General features: G+C 39.5%; 3 protein-coding genes across 5 annotated transcripts in view; all 3 read right to left on the bottom strand.

Annotated features, from left to right (window-relative positions):
• Window positions 1-17,717, bottom strand: part of LOC134744097 (protein C10-like) — a 195,779-nt gene that overhangs the window by 86,147 nt on the left and 91,915 nt on the right. The gene's annotated exons all lie outside the window — the stretch shown is intronic.
• LOC134744100 (inositol monophosphatase 1) lies at window positions 3,508-4,949 on the bottom strand. The gene has a single exon (XM_063677790.1). It carries the CDS (start codon window positions 4,809-4,811, stop codon window positions 3,981-3,983), a length of 831 nt encoding a protein of 276 aa, XP_063533860.1. The 5' UTR covers window positions 4,812-4,949; the 3' UTR covers window positions 3,508-3,980.
• Window positions 6,247-17,717, bottom strand: part of LOC134744079 (myosin heavy chain, non-muscle) — an 84,332-nt gene continuing 72,861 nt past the window's right edge. For 2 of the 3 annotated variants that reach the window (XM_063677746.1, XM_063677747.1), the window contains exons 19-28: window positions 17,198-17,301; window positions 16,767-16,895; window positions 16,123-16,371; window positions 15,181-15,351; window positions 14,666-14,920; window positions 13,979-14,098; window positions 13,157-13,306; window positions 12,556-12,738; window positions 12,094-12,257; window positions 6,247-8,718 (exon numbers count right to left, since the gene is read on the bottom strand). In XM_063677746.1, the coding sequence (XP_063533816.1) occupies window positions 8,580-8,718; window positions 12,094-12,257; window positions 12,556-12,738; window positions 13,157-13,306; window positions 13,979-14,098; window positions 14,666-14,920; window positions 15,181-15,351; window positions 16,123-16,371; window positions 16,767-16,895; window positions 17,198-17,301 (1,664 nt within the window). In that variant the 3' untranslated portion in view covers window positions 6,247-8,579. Of the gene's footprint in view, window positions 8,719-10,813; window positions 10,862-12,093; window positions 12,258-12,555; window positions 12,739-13,156; window positions 13,307-13,978; window positions 14,099-14,665; window positions 14,921-15,180; window positions 15,352-16,122; window positions 16,372-16,766; window positions 16,896-17,197; window positions 17,302-17,717 lie in introns of all 3 variants that reach the window. The other variant, XM_063677748.1, reaches the window with a different exon arrangement.

The raw sequence follows: 17,717 nt of genomic DNA, 5'->3' as shown, positions 1-17,717 counted from the left end.
TAGGGACCTAAGTGACGTTTTTGTAGTACCTAGATAGGTAAGTACTATATTACTGTGGTACAAAATAGTGGTACTAAATAGTAAGTAGGTACCTCTATAGTAGCATAACGCTCTGAGACATATTGACAGACATGAATTATAAATGCATTCTGGTTAAACCTGACAATGACTGTAACCGAAGCCGACTCTAACTAAGACTGACTATGAATGACACTAAGTCTGACATTGACTATAACGAATGAATGACTGCAATGACGCTTGATTGAAGATGACAGTAATACATTTGTGGCCATTAACAGTTTCATCTACCTGTCGATATTTATACAGGTATATAACTGATTTCGACTAACTGACACTGGCTGCTACTGACAGATACTGACACTGACACTGACAGACTGACATTGACTAACTGATACGAACAATTGAACATATTTGAAAACATACACTGACTGCAACTAATTTTGATTAGGTAATTAAGACTGACCGTAATTGATTTTAACTAACTAGCTTTGACTGTCGCAGACATTAGTTATGTGTCACTAACGGTTGCTGAGTCTGACTAACTATAGTCTGGCAAATCAAGTTGTTAGTAGAAAAATGCATAAAATTCAAAATTTGCATGGAAGATCGATACTCTTAGTGCTTTTTCAGAATTGCCTTCTATTTCTACTGAAAAAAACTAGTTTGCCAGACTATAACACTAAATTGTCACTGATACTGGACATAACTGGTATTGGCTAACTGACATTGACTGCAACTAATACTGACATTAACTGACGGTAACCGACAAATTGCCACTGGCTGCAACTGACACTGATTGTCAATTTTACTGACTATAAGTAACTAAATAAAACTGTAATAGTGAAGGAAGCGAAAGAGGTATGTCAGGATCATAGCAAGTGGAAATCCGTGGTCTCTGCCTACCCCTCCGGGTAATAGGCGTGATTATATGTATGTATGTATGTAAATAAAACTGATTTTTACTGCACTGTATGCCGACTAGCTGAAATTGACATTGACTGACTGACACCGACTGACTGATCACTGGTAACTAAGTTGACTACCGCTATAACTAGTAACGGCTATATCTGACATCGACTAACTGACATTGACAGCTACTGATATTGATAGATACAGACTGTCAACTGACTGCTAGCGAATTTGACTAACTACAACTGACCGTCATCGTGACTGATATATTTTGACAAACTGGCGCTATAACCGGATGCTACCGACTTATCAGCCGCGAATATTGACTAACTGACATTGAACGTTACTGCCGACTGACACGGCCTGCATGACTGCTAGCTAATTTGACTAACTACAACTGAGCGTCACTGATTTTGACTAACTGACATTGAAAGTTATTGACACGGACTGACTGACTTAAATATAACTGAGCGTCACTGATTGTGACAAACTGCCGCTATAACCGAATGTCACTTGACTTACCTGCTGCGGATAACGACTAACTGACATTGACTGACTGACTGTTAGTTCACCTAACTACAATTGACGGTAACAGATTTTGACAAACTTCTGCTGCGGATATCGACAAACTGACATTGAATGTTTCTTATGACTGACTGCTTGTTAATCGGACTAACTTCAACTGACTGGAACCGATTCTGACTAGCACTGAACACTGATACTGACTATAACTGATTTTGACTAACTGACATTGACTGCAACTGAAATTGCATGACTGATGGTAACCGACAAATTGCCGCTGACTGCAACTTACACTGGCTACCGAGCGATATCGACTTCGACTGCGACGGCGACGGCTATCTGACACTGATTAAAACTACAGCCCAGGTAGCATTTATACGTCATTATGACTTTATGATGACGTCATTATTACGTCATTATGACGTCGCTGACGTCACTGCTACCTGGGAGGTGACTAGTTGACCGTTACTTGTACTGACTAAAACCGACATAAACTAATCAACAGCAAAGCGAAGAGCACCGACTAACCGACATTGACAGTCAGTGATATTGATTAACTGACTCTGACTGTAACTGACTTTAACTGACATTTGACTACAACTTCTGACCTGACACGGACTATAACTACTTACGTAATAAACTTGAAATTGAATTCACTGTACAAGAGATGCCAACAATATTAACTGACTTAAATATAGTTACTGACTGTAACAGATACTGACAATATACCTATTATACACTCATTCACTGACTGTGGCACTTAGTTTGACAGTTACTGACTGAATGGAACTGATACGGACAATTTAGATTAAATAACTGATACTACCTACCTACCTACCTACTGACTGACACTGACTGTAACTAATTTTGACACTGTCATGAATTGTTACTGGTTATACTAATTCTGCCTAACTGACTGATACTGAATGTCTAACTGTGACCGACTGTAAACGACAGGTAGCTGACTGAATAATTTAATTGAACGTGAATTGAGATTATTAATAGCGATATTTAAATGTAGAAGATTAGGTAGGTATAGTAGAAAATACTGACAACAAAATACAGACATAATATGATGTCTTAAACTACAAAATAAAGACCACAGCTTGCACAAACCAGCTAAAATGACGTGACCGACTGACCTACTTTAAAATAAGTACATAGGGCCCATTATTCTATATCCAGATATTTAAGGAATTATTCATATGAATAACAGTTTAAGTTTATATGGACACGGAATAACGGCCCTTAACAGACTGAGAGCGATCTACGTATGACAACAATTTATTAGTAAATAAGATATAATTGGTTAAGTAGAAAAGTGAGGTTTCCAAAAGATCCATATTCATTGAAAATCTAGTTGTTCTCAACTTTTCTATTTAACTGACGAAAAATTGGATTGTTTCAAATATAGATATGTAAGTTTTAATCAGTGTGGTCAGCATTTATTAACAACATTTTTGTTTTTAAGGTTTTTTTCACCGCAGCAAGTACATTATTGATTTATCTAATGCTGACTGTACCAATAAAAAGAGCAACGAATTTATTTACATTTACTTACAATGATGAAGAATCTCACTATAGTTACGTATTTTAATGTACTAAATAAGTTGATAAAATGTAATGTTTTATTTTTAATAAGGAAACTACTTAACCACCAATGGTTTATATATGTGTAACTTCTTGTAAACAGTTTGTTATATATTTACTTATCACAGATATGAATATGGTTTTACATAAACGAATAAATGATAGAACAATGTTGATTATATTTGTATATTGAATATCAATAAAGTATGTAAATTAATTGAAAATCCTAAAGATGTTTTTTGTCAAGTTGAAATAACTTATTCTAGTTTTGTAGTGAATAAAAGATCATACAACATTACTTACATCATTTTATTACATCACAACAGAATATATATTTTTGTATGCTTATAATTCCTAATAAATTAAAATCCGTAACAATAAATGCCAATATAGTTATTCTAGTGAAAAAACAGATAATTTAAGGGAGATAACCTATCTTTTAATAATAAATGTCTAAAATATCAAGATTCTTGATCTTAAATAATTATGTGTATTATGGTCTTATTCATTTGGTATGATTTTTGATCATTACTTGTATGTCACTATCAAATAGTGATTTAAATAAATAATATTCTAAATTTTAATATTAAGTAAGTACAGTGAATTCTAGAACATACTAGTCACATCAACCATGAAATAATAATTCATAGTAGGTATGGTGGAGGAATTTTATTTCAGTACCATTTAGTACCTTGTCATAGAAACTAGAAACTTTCATATTGATTGTCACTATGACAAGGTACGAAATGGTACTGAAATTAAATTCCTTCATTATACATTGCTCATAAATATGGTAACTCTAAATAATTTCTACACAAGAAGCGCATGTATAATAAACTGCATTATTTACTTTAAGTGACTGTAAACTTACCGATCAACTTACATAACCAACTTAGCATCAGTAATGACTTAATGAGACTCAAATCACATCCGTGTATTTAATCTCTCTCAGGATAAAATTGGCACAAATTTTTTGCCATTTCTTGTGCCAGCTCTTCAGTGCTTGCACACAAGACCCTACGAGATAGAACATCAAAGGGGCCCCCAGCGGGATCAATACAGACGCCACCCGCTTCCCGGACAATAATGTCACCCGCAGCTATATCCCAAGCATGTATACCAAACTCAAAGTTAAGATCGGCCCCTCCCAATGCCACCATGCACATATTCAAGGCAGCAGATCCCAAGGTTCTTATGCCATGGGCCTTAGTAATTACCATTTTAAAGTTTTCAAAAAGGACTTTTTGTCTTTCAGGGTCTCGACTTGTACCAGCCTCTGTCATGATCAAAGCTTTACTCAACTCCTTAATTTGAGACACATGTATCTGTCGGCCGTTATAAAACGCACCTTTACCTTTCTTTGCTGTGAACAACTGCTCCAGGATAGGATTGTACACAATACCAGCAACTGCCTCCTTGTTGATAAGAAGTCCCAAAGAGATGCAGCTGTGTGGAAAACCATGGACAAAATTCATAGTTCCGTCGACGGGATCTATTACCCATGTGGGCGCATCAGTTAGCTCGCATTTAGCGCCATCGGACACCGCTTCCTCGCCGATAAACATATGATCGGGATATAGTTTTGAAATCCCTCCTATCAAAGTTTCTTCTACCTTTTTATCTATTTCTGTCACCAAATCGATATCACACGACTTCAATACGAAGTCCTTACATCCAGTAATATGATCTTTTATAAGGTTTCCGGAAGTTTTTACTAAAGACAGCGCCGACTCGAAGTATTCGTCGACTAACGCAGACTGATCTGCCATCGTGCGAATGTGGCCGTGGAACGGTTTAAAAACGGATCGTACAGCAACACCCAGCACTTGTTTAGAACAAGTTAATTTAATGATACTATTAAATAAATAAATTGTGACTACTTTTGTAATGAATTTCCACTATAGCCAGTCGCGAATTGGCATAATTGACATTGACATAACTGACAGCTGTGACCTTCAATATTTTTTTATTACGCTCCAAAACACGCACAGCAAATATTACACTTGTCCAATTTCTTTGTCCAATGTGTATTTGCATCTCGCATTTTGCTTACTGAGAGAGTGAGACGCAATCCATATTCGACCAAGATATTGGGCAAGTGGAATAGAATACCCTCAGAATACCGACCTAAGATATGACATGACCTTAAAGGATATAACCAAACGGAGACGCCTTGTCTGTAATTTTTTGTACAAAAGTTTGCCGATCTTTGCGGTGGAGGCATGAATTTCGTATAACTGGATCGGTCATGAGGGGTGGGGGGAAATGACCGAACGGGATAGTCTTATGTATCTTTTAGTAGGAGTAGCAGAGAAAGCGCTGTTATGGTTTGTCCTTGTCAGTCTCACTTTTTTTTAATTCCCCACCGTAAATTTAGTATGGTTTTTGGTGGGCTACAAATTTACTCGAACAATCATATTGCCGCATTACGTGTGTTTTGTCCCTCACGGGCGCACGCGTATAGCTCATCTATGTAATATTTTTTCACCTTAGCAGCTCGAACAAGCCTACTTTCGTCACTCCCTGGAAAGTGAAACAAAGTAGCTAATGTAATTTAGTGAAGGCCATGAACTGCCACTTCATACTTCGGGGTCTATTACAAATTAGGTGAAAAATTATATGTGTCACACGAGAGCAAAGTTATTTTACATCTCGTGTTTTTGACAAGAACACTCAATTTTTCACCACACCCATGGAGACCGTATAAAGGAGCCAAATCTCTATGTATGAAAAGTGTCCATCAAAAAACAGTAATTAGGCGGCGCCACCATACACCGAAATACTACCAAAAACAACCTACGTAATTTGGTCGGGTTATTTGTTGCCTTATATGGTTCATGTTATACTCATGTCCCAGAGCCTAACTAGCGCCACCGGAGAGATTAGGAACTATTATTTAAAGCTTAACGCGGTCACTTTTACAACAATTCTGCCATAAGAGATTGCGATCCTTTCTATACCATCCATAACCACACCACCGCGAGCAAAATACCATCTGTAAAACATAACAAATCAAACCAAATGAACGCTATTAAATATATCATTCAAAATTAATTGGATAAAATGCATTTTTCTCGTCAGTTTTTGAAGAGTAAAGAGAGCCTACAAGCAGGGGTGGTAAAAATAATAAATTGTATGCAAGGCAGGCTCTCTCTCCTAATAGTACGTGAGGGAAATGAGTTGGTCAAAAAATAAAACCAGTGATTAAAAATCATGAAAAATTGTTTAATTGGCATACCAACTGATAACTTGTTACAACCTATGGCCAATTTTACAATTATCTATAATTGTTAATAATTAAATATAATATTTATGTAAAATATGTTTATGCTTCAATGGTTTACTTACATTTAAATTTTATATTATTATTCAGAAAAAGAAACTATATAATTAGACTTCGGTAAATAGTCATATAAAATGCTCGCAAAGTTACATCGGGTGTATCAAAATTTCTCGCGTAGGAGAATGTTAACCATATAAAAACCTAAGGCCACAATTTATTACTATGTGTCTTATCTAAGTCTAGAGTAACGCAAGCCGTGTCGACGCCTGGCAACATTGCCCGCATGCCGAGAGCGGTGTATTTACAAATCCAAGGAGTACAAGGGATAGTTAAAATCTGTTAAAACACCCACGAGGCGTGGCGGCAGCGGTAGAATTTGTACTGTATATAAAACTGTAAATTTGTATAAAAACTGTAGCAATTATCGTTGTATTAGGGCAGTTATTACAATAAGTCATTGGACAGTTCAACAATAGCTTGATAAATCAAGTGATTTTTGACTATTTTTGGACTGACCGCTAGTTTCCCCGCCACCACGCCGCACACAGAAAGCTTACATGTTCTTACTAACTAGGTATCATTAAATTTGTATGGCAACTAAGCGCTCAGTGACAACCACTGATATTATTTACATGTACAAGCAACCGACTGAGCGCGGTTGAGCCTTGTCGAACATCGCACATTGTCGAATACGTCGAAAATAGCACGCGCTCAGTTTGGAAGCAAAAGTGAACCAGAATGCGGATTTTGGGGGACTCGATATTGTCGCAACAGTCTTCATTACTCAGTCGCTTTAATCAAATAAACCAATTACTATGAAGTACTTTTGCCACTATTAATAATACTTTTTTTTTTTCTTTTTTTTTAATTTCATCACAATATCACCCAATGAGTAATTTCAACATTTTACCCACTAGACTAGGTCAAAGGTAAAATAGCAAACTCAACATTGTCAGGAATGTTCCGTTAATACTGGATAGTGAATGCTCCAATTTATAAAAATGCTTCATATATTATGATGGCGTAAAAAAATTAAATGCGTAGAGATTCGCAAACCGTTAAACGCATAAAATAATATTTATAGGTGCATCCATATAGAAATTGCTTAAATAACGAAATAACTAACACAACTCGACAGTGTAGTAAACAAAAAAAGATGTACAATATTCGTATAAAAACAAATCCGATATGGGCGCATCTAAGTCGCAAATATTTTTACAAAACATGCAAAATGTTTCTATTTCATTAGGACAATTCATTTTCAGGCGATATGGTTTGGGGTGCACAGTAATATACATATTACGAGCTGACGACGCGGACCTAACTCGGTACTAACTTAGCAACACGGCTACAAAACAATATAACATTATAATTACTATTGGAAACAAACATAATGTAAGACAATATTAACATAATTTTAAACGTAATGTATAAATACAAATTTTCTGTAACATTAACCATTCGACGAACGACATTTGTACGAACTTCACTATTGCAGTAAATTCACAATTTTGGTCTTAGAAATCAAAGTGAACAAAAAAATTAAAGTATTTCAGGCGTGATACAGACACGAAAATATAACAATGAAAATAAAAACGCACTTAGATACAATAATAGAAAATAAAAGTTGAAATATTTGTATTACCCAGTTCAATAAACCTCTACCATCTTTTCATAAACTTCTTGCTTAAATATATCATATAGCCAAATGCAATGATAAATAGCAAGCATTCCTTAACGATCATATGAGGCGTTATTGACAACTTCACGTACTAAAACCAGATATTTGAATAAACATATCATGGTGAAGTTCGATAGATATCGCTACATGATCAAGATTAAAATAGTCAATAATCATCAGGGATCAGAAATTCGGATACATATACGAATATCCCTGAATAATACTCGTTTCTTATGTAAATCAACTGTACATAAGAAAGTTAAGAATATTGTCAAAGCGAGGCTAGTCAAATACCAAGGCTTTTGAAAAACTAGTACCTATGCTCGTAGTTAGCTGACCCGATTGAAATAGTATAACTTTAGTAAAAATGCTGTAAACCTGTATTCTATGTCCGACATTTAACGTAAGCTTTTTGTCAAGCGCTAACCCGTACATTTCCTCTCAGCCGATTTGTACATCAGTTGTGTTTCAATGGCAACTTTTTGTGAATGATTTAAGTTCCAAATTGAATTGATTCCTTGAAAGGTTAAACGAATGCCCTACATGTGTTGAGCCGTGTTGCCGTGACGCGGTCTACTCGACGCTGTTGGTGGTGTCGTTGACGTCATCGAAGGACTCGTCGCCGGAGCCGCCGCCGGGCGCGAGCGAGGACCGCTTCATGCGCGACGAGGACGAGCCGCTCGAGAGTCCGATGGGACCGCCGCCTTGCCGCCTGCAACACAGATTCTAACATTACTCTTTTGAACTTGGCTCCATAATAAATAGCGACCAGATCTGGCGAATGTGTCTTTCGCGAACCGCTTTCGCACTGCACGCGCGCAGTTGGCGTAGGAGCTGCGCGACAGTATCTCGTCCGCAAAATAGACTATCCTGTTTTTCTAACTTTATGCAGAGAGTGGCGGGTAGTCTATCTCGCGGGCGAGATACTGTTGCGCCGCTCTTGTGCTACGCCTACTCGTTTTCATTTTTCAAAACGCACGCGAACAGCCAGCAATAAGTTAGCGAATGGAGAATTCGCTACATCTGGGCGCACCTGTAAAATTATTGCGTTGGAAGGGAAGCGACAAATATGTAACACGTGGGCGATATTTGGCGCTATAGTTATTTACATATAAATGTTGGCCTTCTTTCTGTACATGAAAAATTAACTGGGATATTACTATTAACATCTCTCGAAATTATTCTTTACTTGCAATTTTATTAAATAGTGTAAAAGCTACTAGACACAATACTTAAGGGAAGTTTAATACCTACATAATTTGTTAGTCTAAATACATTAAAACTAATATGAAAGTTAAGTGCCAAATCGCCATCATGTAAATTTAACTTGCATGACAAAGAGATCAAACCCAAACAACACAATGATATGGGTTTTGCCCATGAAGTGATCATGGAAAGACGGCACAACAAACATTCTTATTACATACTGAATGACGTAAGTTGATGGATTTTTTTATCGGAGTAACAAAGATCCTTCCAAATATAATGACATTTAGTGACACAAATAATGAAGCTCTTGTATACTTTATCGCGAATAAATTAAGGTCTATATAAATAGTAAGCACTGTTTCATTAAGACAATGAGGATATAATAAGATAGAGCGGTACTGTCATAGTAAACTGCCATCTATCGACACACTTTAAAACTAAAAATGAAGATTTACAAAAATACGATAAAATGTATTTAAATATGGATAAATGATTTATTTTATTTGCATTAATTATTTTTATGATTTTGACCCATGTTCTTTCACTGATATGCGTTAAAATTGTTAAATAACAAACAAAACCGTCAGCGCCCTCTATACGAGAGTAGGCCAAAGTATAGTCACTATATTTGAAAGGATTTTATTACAGCCGATTTTGTCAACAGCAATTTATTGCGAATACAGACACCCATTCCTTTCTAAAAATGTGCGTTTGAAAGAGAGGTATGCCGTATCCAAACAATAAACGCAAGTACTCGTAAATGTAAAAATGATGCTCGTTTTCAATGAACGTAGGCTGTTATTGAAACATATGCGTAAGCTTACACATAGAACATTATGCTGGTTCGACAATATTGTATAGTAAAACAAAAGACTGATGACGAATAAATGATGGCTTCATATAACTTTGACTAGACATTTTTATTGCATAATTAATAAGTTTTAGACCCTTAGGTTATGTTTAGTTTTAAGGTATTAATTTTATCTTCCTTCCTTTTTGTTTGTTATGTTTTATGTATTTTTGATTGATAAATGATTATTATTTTACTTTACGAAAAACGGCACTGAAAATGTATAATTTCCATCATATGTAGATCATCAATAAAATAATTTTATAATTACATAATATTATTGGTGAATAATAATGATGATAAATGCGGTCCTAGTCCCCGAAGGATTAACCTCTATTAACCGCAATGTGCAAGCAAAATATATCAATTTAATTCGATTAAAAAAGTAAGGAAAAAAAGCGAAAGTAAATTTACTAGAAAATTTGCTAACGCTGCGTCCTACGTAGGCAAACACTAGCGAACGCGATGCGAAGCAACGCGACGCGGCGCCGCGGCGCGGCGGGCCCACGGCGTTCGCGTCGACACTTCTATAAGTATCAAAGGATTGATTCACCCTGCTCCGCGCCGCGCCGCTTCGCGTTCGCGTGTTGTTCGCCTACGTAGTACGCTGCAAGGGTTTAGATTTTAGAAGGCCCGGACGTGAAACTTATCATCAATTCGTCATCATAGTTGCCAAGTATTGCGACCAGCACAAGCCGTGGTTAACTGCATGGCAAGCTGTAATCACCATAGTATTGCCAAGTCTTACTGTAAAGTTACCGCATCCTAGTCCGAGTGTGACTCGTCGCGCGATGGTCTACACACAACACACGACATTATATACATGTGTAAACTAAGGACCTCCAAGGCAAAAAAAGATGCGTCCAGATTTGTAAAATACGGCATTCGCAAACCAATTGTGAAACGTTTTGCGGTCCGCGTACGGCTAGCCACGTTCGCTAGATCTGGACGCACCTTATAAATATCATTTACAATTCTCTATACGAAAAATACACTTGATTAACATTTTTTCCACTTGGCTTGTGGCCTTGCTAGGTTACTAGATATTTCCTGAAAAAGGTATTATGTTAAAACGATAAAAAACACATACAAAAATGAATTAAGGTGGCAAACGTTAGTTTTGAGTTATTTGAATTATCATTTTGCGACTATTGATTAAATTTCAAATTCGATTGGCAATAGACCATTTCCTGGCATCTTGCCACACCAAAGGTTATTTTTTAAACATCAATACAAAATACTACAACATGAACTTTGAAGGATGTTTCATTAACAAAAATAAAATAAGAGAGAAAAGAAAGTCACGTGCAATATTATTTGGTGTCTTTTCACTAAACAATAAAAAGAGTACAACAAAATATTAGTGCCATTGACTTCAAAAAAAGAAAATTAAAAAGAAGCTGAGAAATTAAAGGTATTGTATAAATCTACCAAGAAGGGAAAAGGGACAACACCAAAGTGCATGGGGTAAACTAAAGAAATTCTTGCGATACTAGGTCACAGCGTGCCTAGTTACACTTGTGCCTAGGCACAGCGTGCCTATTGGCCCTAGGCACAGTGTGCGTTAGATATCCTCATAAAGCTGCAGCCACTGTCCAAGAGGAAAAGAGCGCTCGTAGTAGCCATCTTTACGGAGGCCCAACTGTACGAGCGGAGTTGACGCTCGAGCGGGGCCCAAACACCAAAAGGAGTTCTTGTTAAACAAACGTATCCGAGCAACCCGAGTCTTGGGACGGACTACACGCTGCATAGAGTTCTTTACCGCTTTCCGCCATGCCGCTGGGCAAGTACGATCGCAAAGGCCGAAAAACTGGTCATTCAACCGCGTGCTGTCCAAGATTTTGACCCGAGAAATAGATTATCACCATACGGGTCAGAGAGGGATGCACTCACCGTAGCTTGTTGCACTCGCGCGTGAGCGTCTCGAGGATGTCCTCGAGCTCGCGCTGCACCTTGTGATTGCTGACCTCGTTGGACCTCTTCCATCTCCTGTGGCTACAGTCGAGGGACAGAGAGGGATGCACTCACCGCAGCTTGTTGCGCAGGTTGTTGCACTCGCGCGTGAGCGTCTCGTGCGTTTCGAGGATGTCCTCGAGCTCGCGTTGCGCCTTGCGCTTGCCGACCTTCTCGCGTTGGACCTCTTCTTCCGCTTCGTCCAGCTGGCGTTTGAGCGCTTTCACGCGGTTGTTCATCTGTAAAAAGAAATATAGTTTAGAGAAAACTATCCAACTCACTAATATCTGTCATAAACAAGTTTAAGTTTTTATCGCCTACTGTACTTTAGAAACTCGAACACAATGAGGTTTTATCACCCAGTTCCTTTATTTTATCTTCGGTCTAATACAAAATTTGTACCCAATCGAATCTCAAAAAGTGGTTCTTACCTATCTAGTTTCATACACACTAACAAACACAGCAGTGTGTCGCATGAATTGTTCTCTTTCTCGCTCATTAGACAGTGCCTTAACTGATCGTAGCAGTCGTGGTTACCTTCTCTATCTGCTCCTTGTACTGGTCGGCATGGCGACGCTCCTCGTCCAGTTGAAGGGCGAGTTCCTTCATCTTCTTGTCGAGCTTGCGCGACGCCTTCTGTTGCGCGAGGCGCTCCCGCGACTCGGCCTCTAACTGCTCCTCCAGGTTGGCCACCTTCAGTTCTAGCGAGGTGATTACGCCCTGGATACACATAGGTATTAGATATCGTATTTTGTATCTATCTAATCTATCTAGTGCGTTTGATGAATAAATGTGTAGCATTTCAAGTAAAATAATAAGTATGGAAGTGTGACTCCTGCTCTACTAAGCCTTTATGTAAAAATAAATATTTAGAAAGGTTTCTGCTCGCATAACGTGCGATCGGTTTCCGAGTGGTTCGCTAGTTTTTAGTCAAATCTAAAAAGATTGGTTCCTAGTTCAGAATTTGTTTTACACCTTCTGTCGGGTCGGTTGCACCAAACTGTTTGTCATCGTTAAAGAGTTTGCTAAATTTTATTGTATGGAAAGTTTGATAGTAAACCGCCGCGGCGCGCCGGGTGACGTTGATCAGTCTGTCAAGTGCGGAAGGTGCAACTGGCATTAAGTGTGACAATGTTACCTTGGTCTTGGTTCTCTGTGCAGTCTCCAGCTCGGCCAGCTTGGCCTTGAGCTCCTTGTTCTGCCGCTCCAGCACCAGCTTGCCGCTCTCCAGCTTCTGAGTGGCGGACTTCTCTGTGCCGAGCTCCATGGTGATTTGATCGATTTGGTTCTAAAACATTGGAAACATTAATGAGTGCGATGTCAACATTGGGAATTAAATTTGATTTGATCTGCCATTTTGTGAAAAGAAAACCCAAAACCTAAAACTTTCTCATAACCCGAAGATCTTTGTCTCTTATTTGTCCAATGTGTATTGCGTCTCACATTTTGCTTAATAAGATAGTGAGACGCAATGACATTACAGTAGAATCCGCTTATAATGACATTGAAGGGAAGTGACAAAAACTTGATACTAAGCGGATGTCATATAAAATATAAAGCATAGTTGATTATTTGATTAACTTCTTATTTTCGTTAATTTTTCCAAATTAATCTCAAATTCCATTGTGAGAGATGAGTTTTGTTAACCTTGTATCAATTATCAATATCCACAAAAACCAGCGAATTTGTCAGTATCCCCGGGACATAATTTCATAAAAATAGGATTTATAGGTAAGCAATTTGTCACTATACGCGAAGTCATCTTATCCGAATTTGTCACAAAGAATATTATATGGAAACCAAACTTCGGTCAGCTAAAAGTAGGGTATGCAATCCGGATCCGAAATGTATGATAATCTGGATCCAGATCTGCGGATCTTCCCAAACATTTCAGATCCGTCGTGCAAACCCTAGTTAAAAGCTTCAAATCAGTTAAGAGCAGTTAATAAGATGGTCTTACCTGTGCCTTCCTAAGGCGGTCATTGAGTATTTCGTTGTTGGACTGTTCCTCGTCCAGGTCCTCCTCGAGCGCCGCTATCCGCGCTTCCAGCCGTTTCTTCTCGTCTACTAGAAGTGTACTCTGAAAAAATATACAAATATTCAATGACACAAGTAGGTGTTGAGTTTTTTTCGAGTTAATGTAGTGGAAACTTTTCGTTTATATAAATATAAAAGTGACTGTCGTTTCTAAATATTGATTTATTTGACTGATTGTATTAAATAAAAATCTCTTCACATTAATCGAGGTGATCCAAAGCAGACATGCCATTTTATTGACCAAGCAAGGTTTAAACGCTATGATGTGATATGTCTACACTTTGGGCTAAAAGTTCGGAAACAAACTTCATGTCGCCATTATGAAGGGCTCTGCCGCTAAAAACCTTTACCTCAAAATAGCAAGGAACGTCTAATTCTGGTAAGCAAGCACAAACATTGGAACATATATTTCGTAATTCGTCAGGATATCAGTCATACTTTTGGCCAGAGACGTGAGCAAGATTTCAGTTTCATTTTTGTTTTCGTTCAGTTTTCATTTTCGTTTAGTTCCCGCTAACCGGCCCCTGCCATTTCTTCAGTATGCTGTAAACCCTCGGCCTTCAGCGCCTAGACTGAAACTCCTTAGTTGCGAGTAGTGATGATGACCGACCTTGCTGGCGGTGTTGTTGAGCTCGTCCTGCAGGTCGTCCCGCTCGGCCTCGGCCTGCCGTCTCGCTCGCTCGGCGCCGGCGAGCTCCTCGGCGTGCTGCAGCGCCTCGGCCTCGAGCGCCTTGACGCGGCGCTCGGCCTCGCGCGCCGCCGCGCACGCCTCCTCCTTGCCGGCGCGGGCCTCCTCGGCCTCGCGCACGGCCTCCTTCAGTTGCTGCTGGAGCTTCTTCAGTTGCTTCGTGGCGTCTTCTTTCACCTTTACAACAATTAAATAAAAGTTTTTGAAATAAATTGTGGATCATTTTAGGTAGCGTTTTACGACAGATTAGATCGGTAGCTCTGACATGAGCTCCTACATTACCAAGTAACGGAATTACTCTTCAAATCCATTCCGAGACGTATCAGCCGGCGTAGATGGCGCCACATGTGCGCCATACGGTAACTAATCGACTTCAGCTATCAAAGCTACAGCTACAATAAATACTTGTGACCGTATTCCTTAGCCCACATGACTACCTTGTTGGCCAAGTGTAGCGCTTGCTCGGCGTCCTTGAGCTCGCCCTCGAGTTTCTTCCTCATGGCGAGGGCGGCGGCGCGTTGCTTGCGCTCCTCCTCCAGCTCGGCCTCCAAGTCGCGGAGCTGCTTCACGATGCCGCGTCGCTTCTCCTCGCCTTGCTCTTCTTTGGCCTGAAATTAGAGGTACAGAGTTAGGATTTTCATATACTTTAAAGTATTCAGTTGACTTTATGATACACTACATTCGAATGAAATTTCCACGTAAAGAAAAGCTCAAGATTCTAAGTAAAACTGGCTGCACCGATAATCATTATCGTTTTCATTTTAAACTCAGTTTTACAAATCTACTTATACGGCCACAACTTACATTATATTTTGTTTTAATAAGAGTGGTCAAACTCAACCGAGTGTTTTTTTAATTAACTTCCAGTAGCAGCTAAGCATTTTCAGCTACAGATCACCGTTCATCGTATGTCATCGACACTCGTGGGTCGGAATTTAACAGTAATTTTGTCTAAATCCTACCGACCGCGCCAGTAAACTAACTACATCATGCTCACCGGAAGATCCCTCTCAAACTGCGCCCGCATGGCCTGCATATTGACTTCCAAACGCAGCTTAGGATCCTCACTCAACTACAGATCATCTTCAATCTCCTCATTCTAGGCCCGCAGCTCAGCCAGCCTGGCCTTTACCTCGTGGACGTTACTTCATCCCAACGACCGCGCCAGTAAACAAACTACATGCTCACCTGAAGATCCCTCTCAAACTGCACCCGCATGGCCTGCATATTGACTTCCAAACGCAGCTTAGGATCCTCACTCAACTGCAGATCATCTTCAATCTCCTCATTCTAGGCCCGGAGCTCAGCCAGCCTGGCCTTTACCTCGTGGACATTACTTCATCCCACCGACCGCGCCAGTAAACAAACTACATGCTCACCTGGAGATCCCTCTCAAACTGCGCCCGCATGGCCTGCATATTGACTTCAAGGCGCAGTTTAGCATCCTCAGTCAGCTGCAGATCATCTTCGATCTCCTCATTCTGGGCCCGGAGCTCGGCCAGCTGTGACTCGAGCGCTCGCTTGGCCTTCTCCAACTCGTGGACGTTTTTGTCAGCGGTTCCTTGCGTGTTCGCAAGCTCGTCCAGCTCGGACTGTAGGAGGCGCTTCGTGCGTTCTAGTTCTTCGATCTGCAAAATAAAGTAAAGTATTATATTCAGGTAAAGGTTACATATACCTAAGACCCATTATTAAGCATATGTTTGAGTGCTAGGAAAGTTGACACCGCATATGCGGGGCACCATAGGGGCACTCTCTTCGCTCTGCGCTCCATTATGCCGAACCGTGCAAGGGACAGGGTCGGCTCGTGCGGAGCGTATAATCTATGAGGTTTTAACAAATTAATATATTTGCCAGGTAAATCATTCCTGCTCATTTTGGCCAAACAATTGTTACTGCTAGAAAGAGGAATTGATTAAAAACTTAAAAAATAAGCGAGCGAGGTTTCAAAGTATATACTTTCAGAATAAGTTAACCGTCTCAATCACAAGTAGATTATAGTAAGGTGTTAATAAAGGGGGGGTACCTTTTCAGCGGCATCGTCCAGTTCCCTGGTGAGCGAGAGCACTCGGGTCTCCTTGTCGCGCGCCTCGCGCTCCGCCTGGTCGCGCTCGGCCGCGTAGCGCTCCGCCACCGCGCGCTCCTCCGCCACCACCTGAAACGGATCTTTATTACTAATACGTCACATATAAACTAGCTTTTTGCTCATTTTTAACAAGCAAAAACGTCTGCGAACGATGCTATTAAACTTAGAATAAATTTGAAAGTGGAAAAATTACTACCTTGGTTGCGCTGGAGTATCGATAAAGAGGCCGTGAGTTCAAGTCTCAACCGAGGCAGTAATTTTTCCAATTTTAAATTTAGCTTGTTGCTGCTGATGCTGATTATGTTCTTTAAACCCCTTAAAGCGAAAGGGCTCGTATTGTTTTTATTAAAATATAAGAACTAGTAACATACCTTGTCGAAGCTCTTCTGTTTCTTCTCGAGTTCCATGACCTTGCCGCGTTGCGCTTCCAGTTCGATATTTGTGTCTTCCAATTCGGCTTGGATCTTCTTTTTACCTTTAACATCACAATAATAACATTAGAATTAAGACCAGTTCCGATTGCAATAGGCTTGATAAAATGTGCCACTTGACATACGTGATATGACGTGATACGTCATATGACATTTAGTAGTCACTTTTCAATGACCCAACTAATCCCAATAGGCCCAATTTCCCCTTTCGGTAAGAATGTGAACCTCTTTTAGAGAGCCGTGATTAAATCCGAAATATCGCTTCGAAGATAATGAATGCGTCCACAGGTAAATGACTGACATAACAATGCCTCAAGAGGTCCGGACACAGTAAACGAAAAACCTAAAATGTCCCTGCTGAGCTTCTTGCGTGCTTCTTCCAAAATGGCGGCCGCTTCTGCTTCTTCTACCGCCATCTTCTTGGCTTTGACAGAGCCGCGACCTGATATTGTATCTAACC

The sequence above is a fragment of the Cydia strobilella genome, chromosome 9 (genome assembly GCF_947568885.1).
Source record: "Cydia strobilella chromosome 9, ilCydStro3.1, whole genome shotgun sequence".
In the NCBI taxonomy this organism is placed as follows: Eukaryota; Metazoa; Arthropoda; class Insecta; order Lepidoptera; family Tortricidae; genus Cydia; species Cydia strobilella.
This window is presented reverse-complemented; position numbering and strand designations above follow the sequence as displayed.

Excerpts from the sequence above, each read along its gene's own strand:
- LOC134744100 (XM_063677790.1), bottom strand. The coding sequence starts at position 4,811 with ATGGCAGATCAGTCTGCGTTAGTCGACGAATACTTCGAGTCGGCGCTG.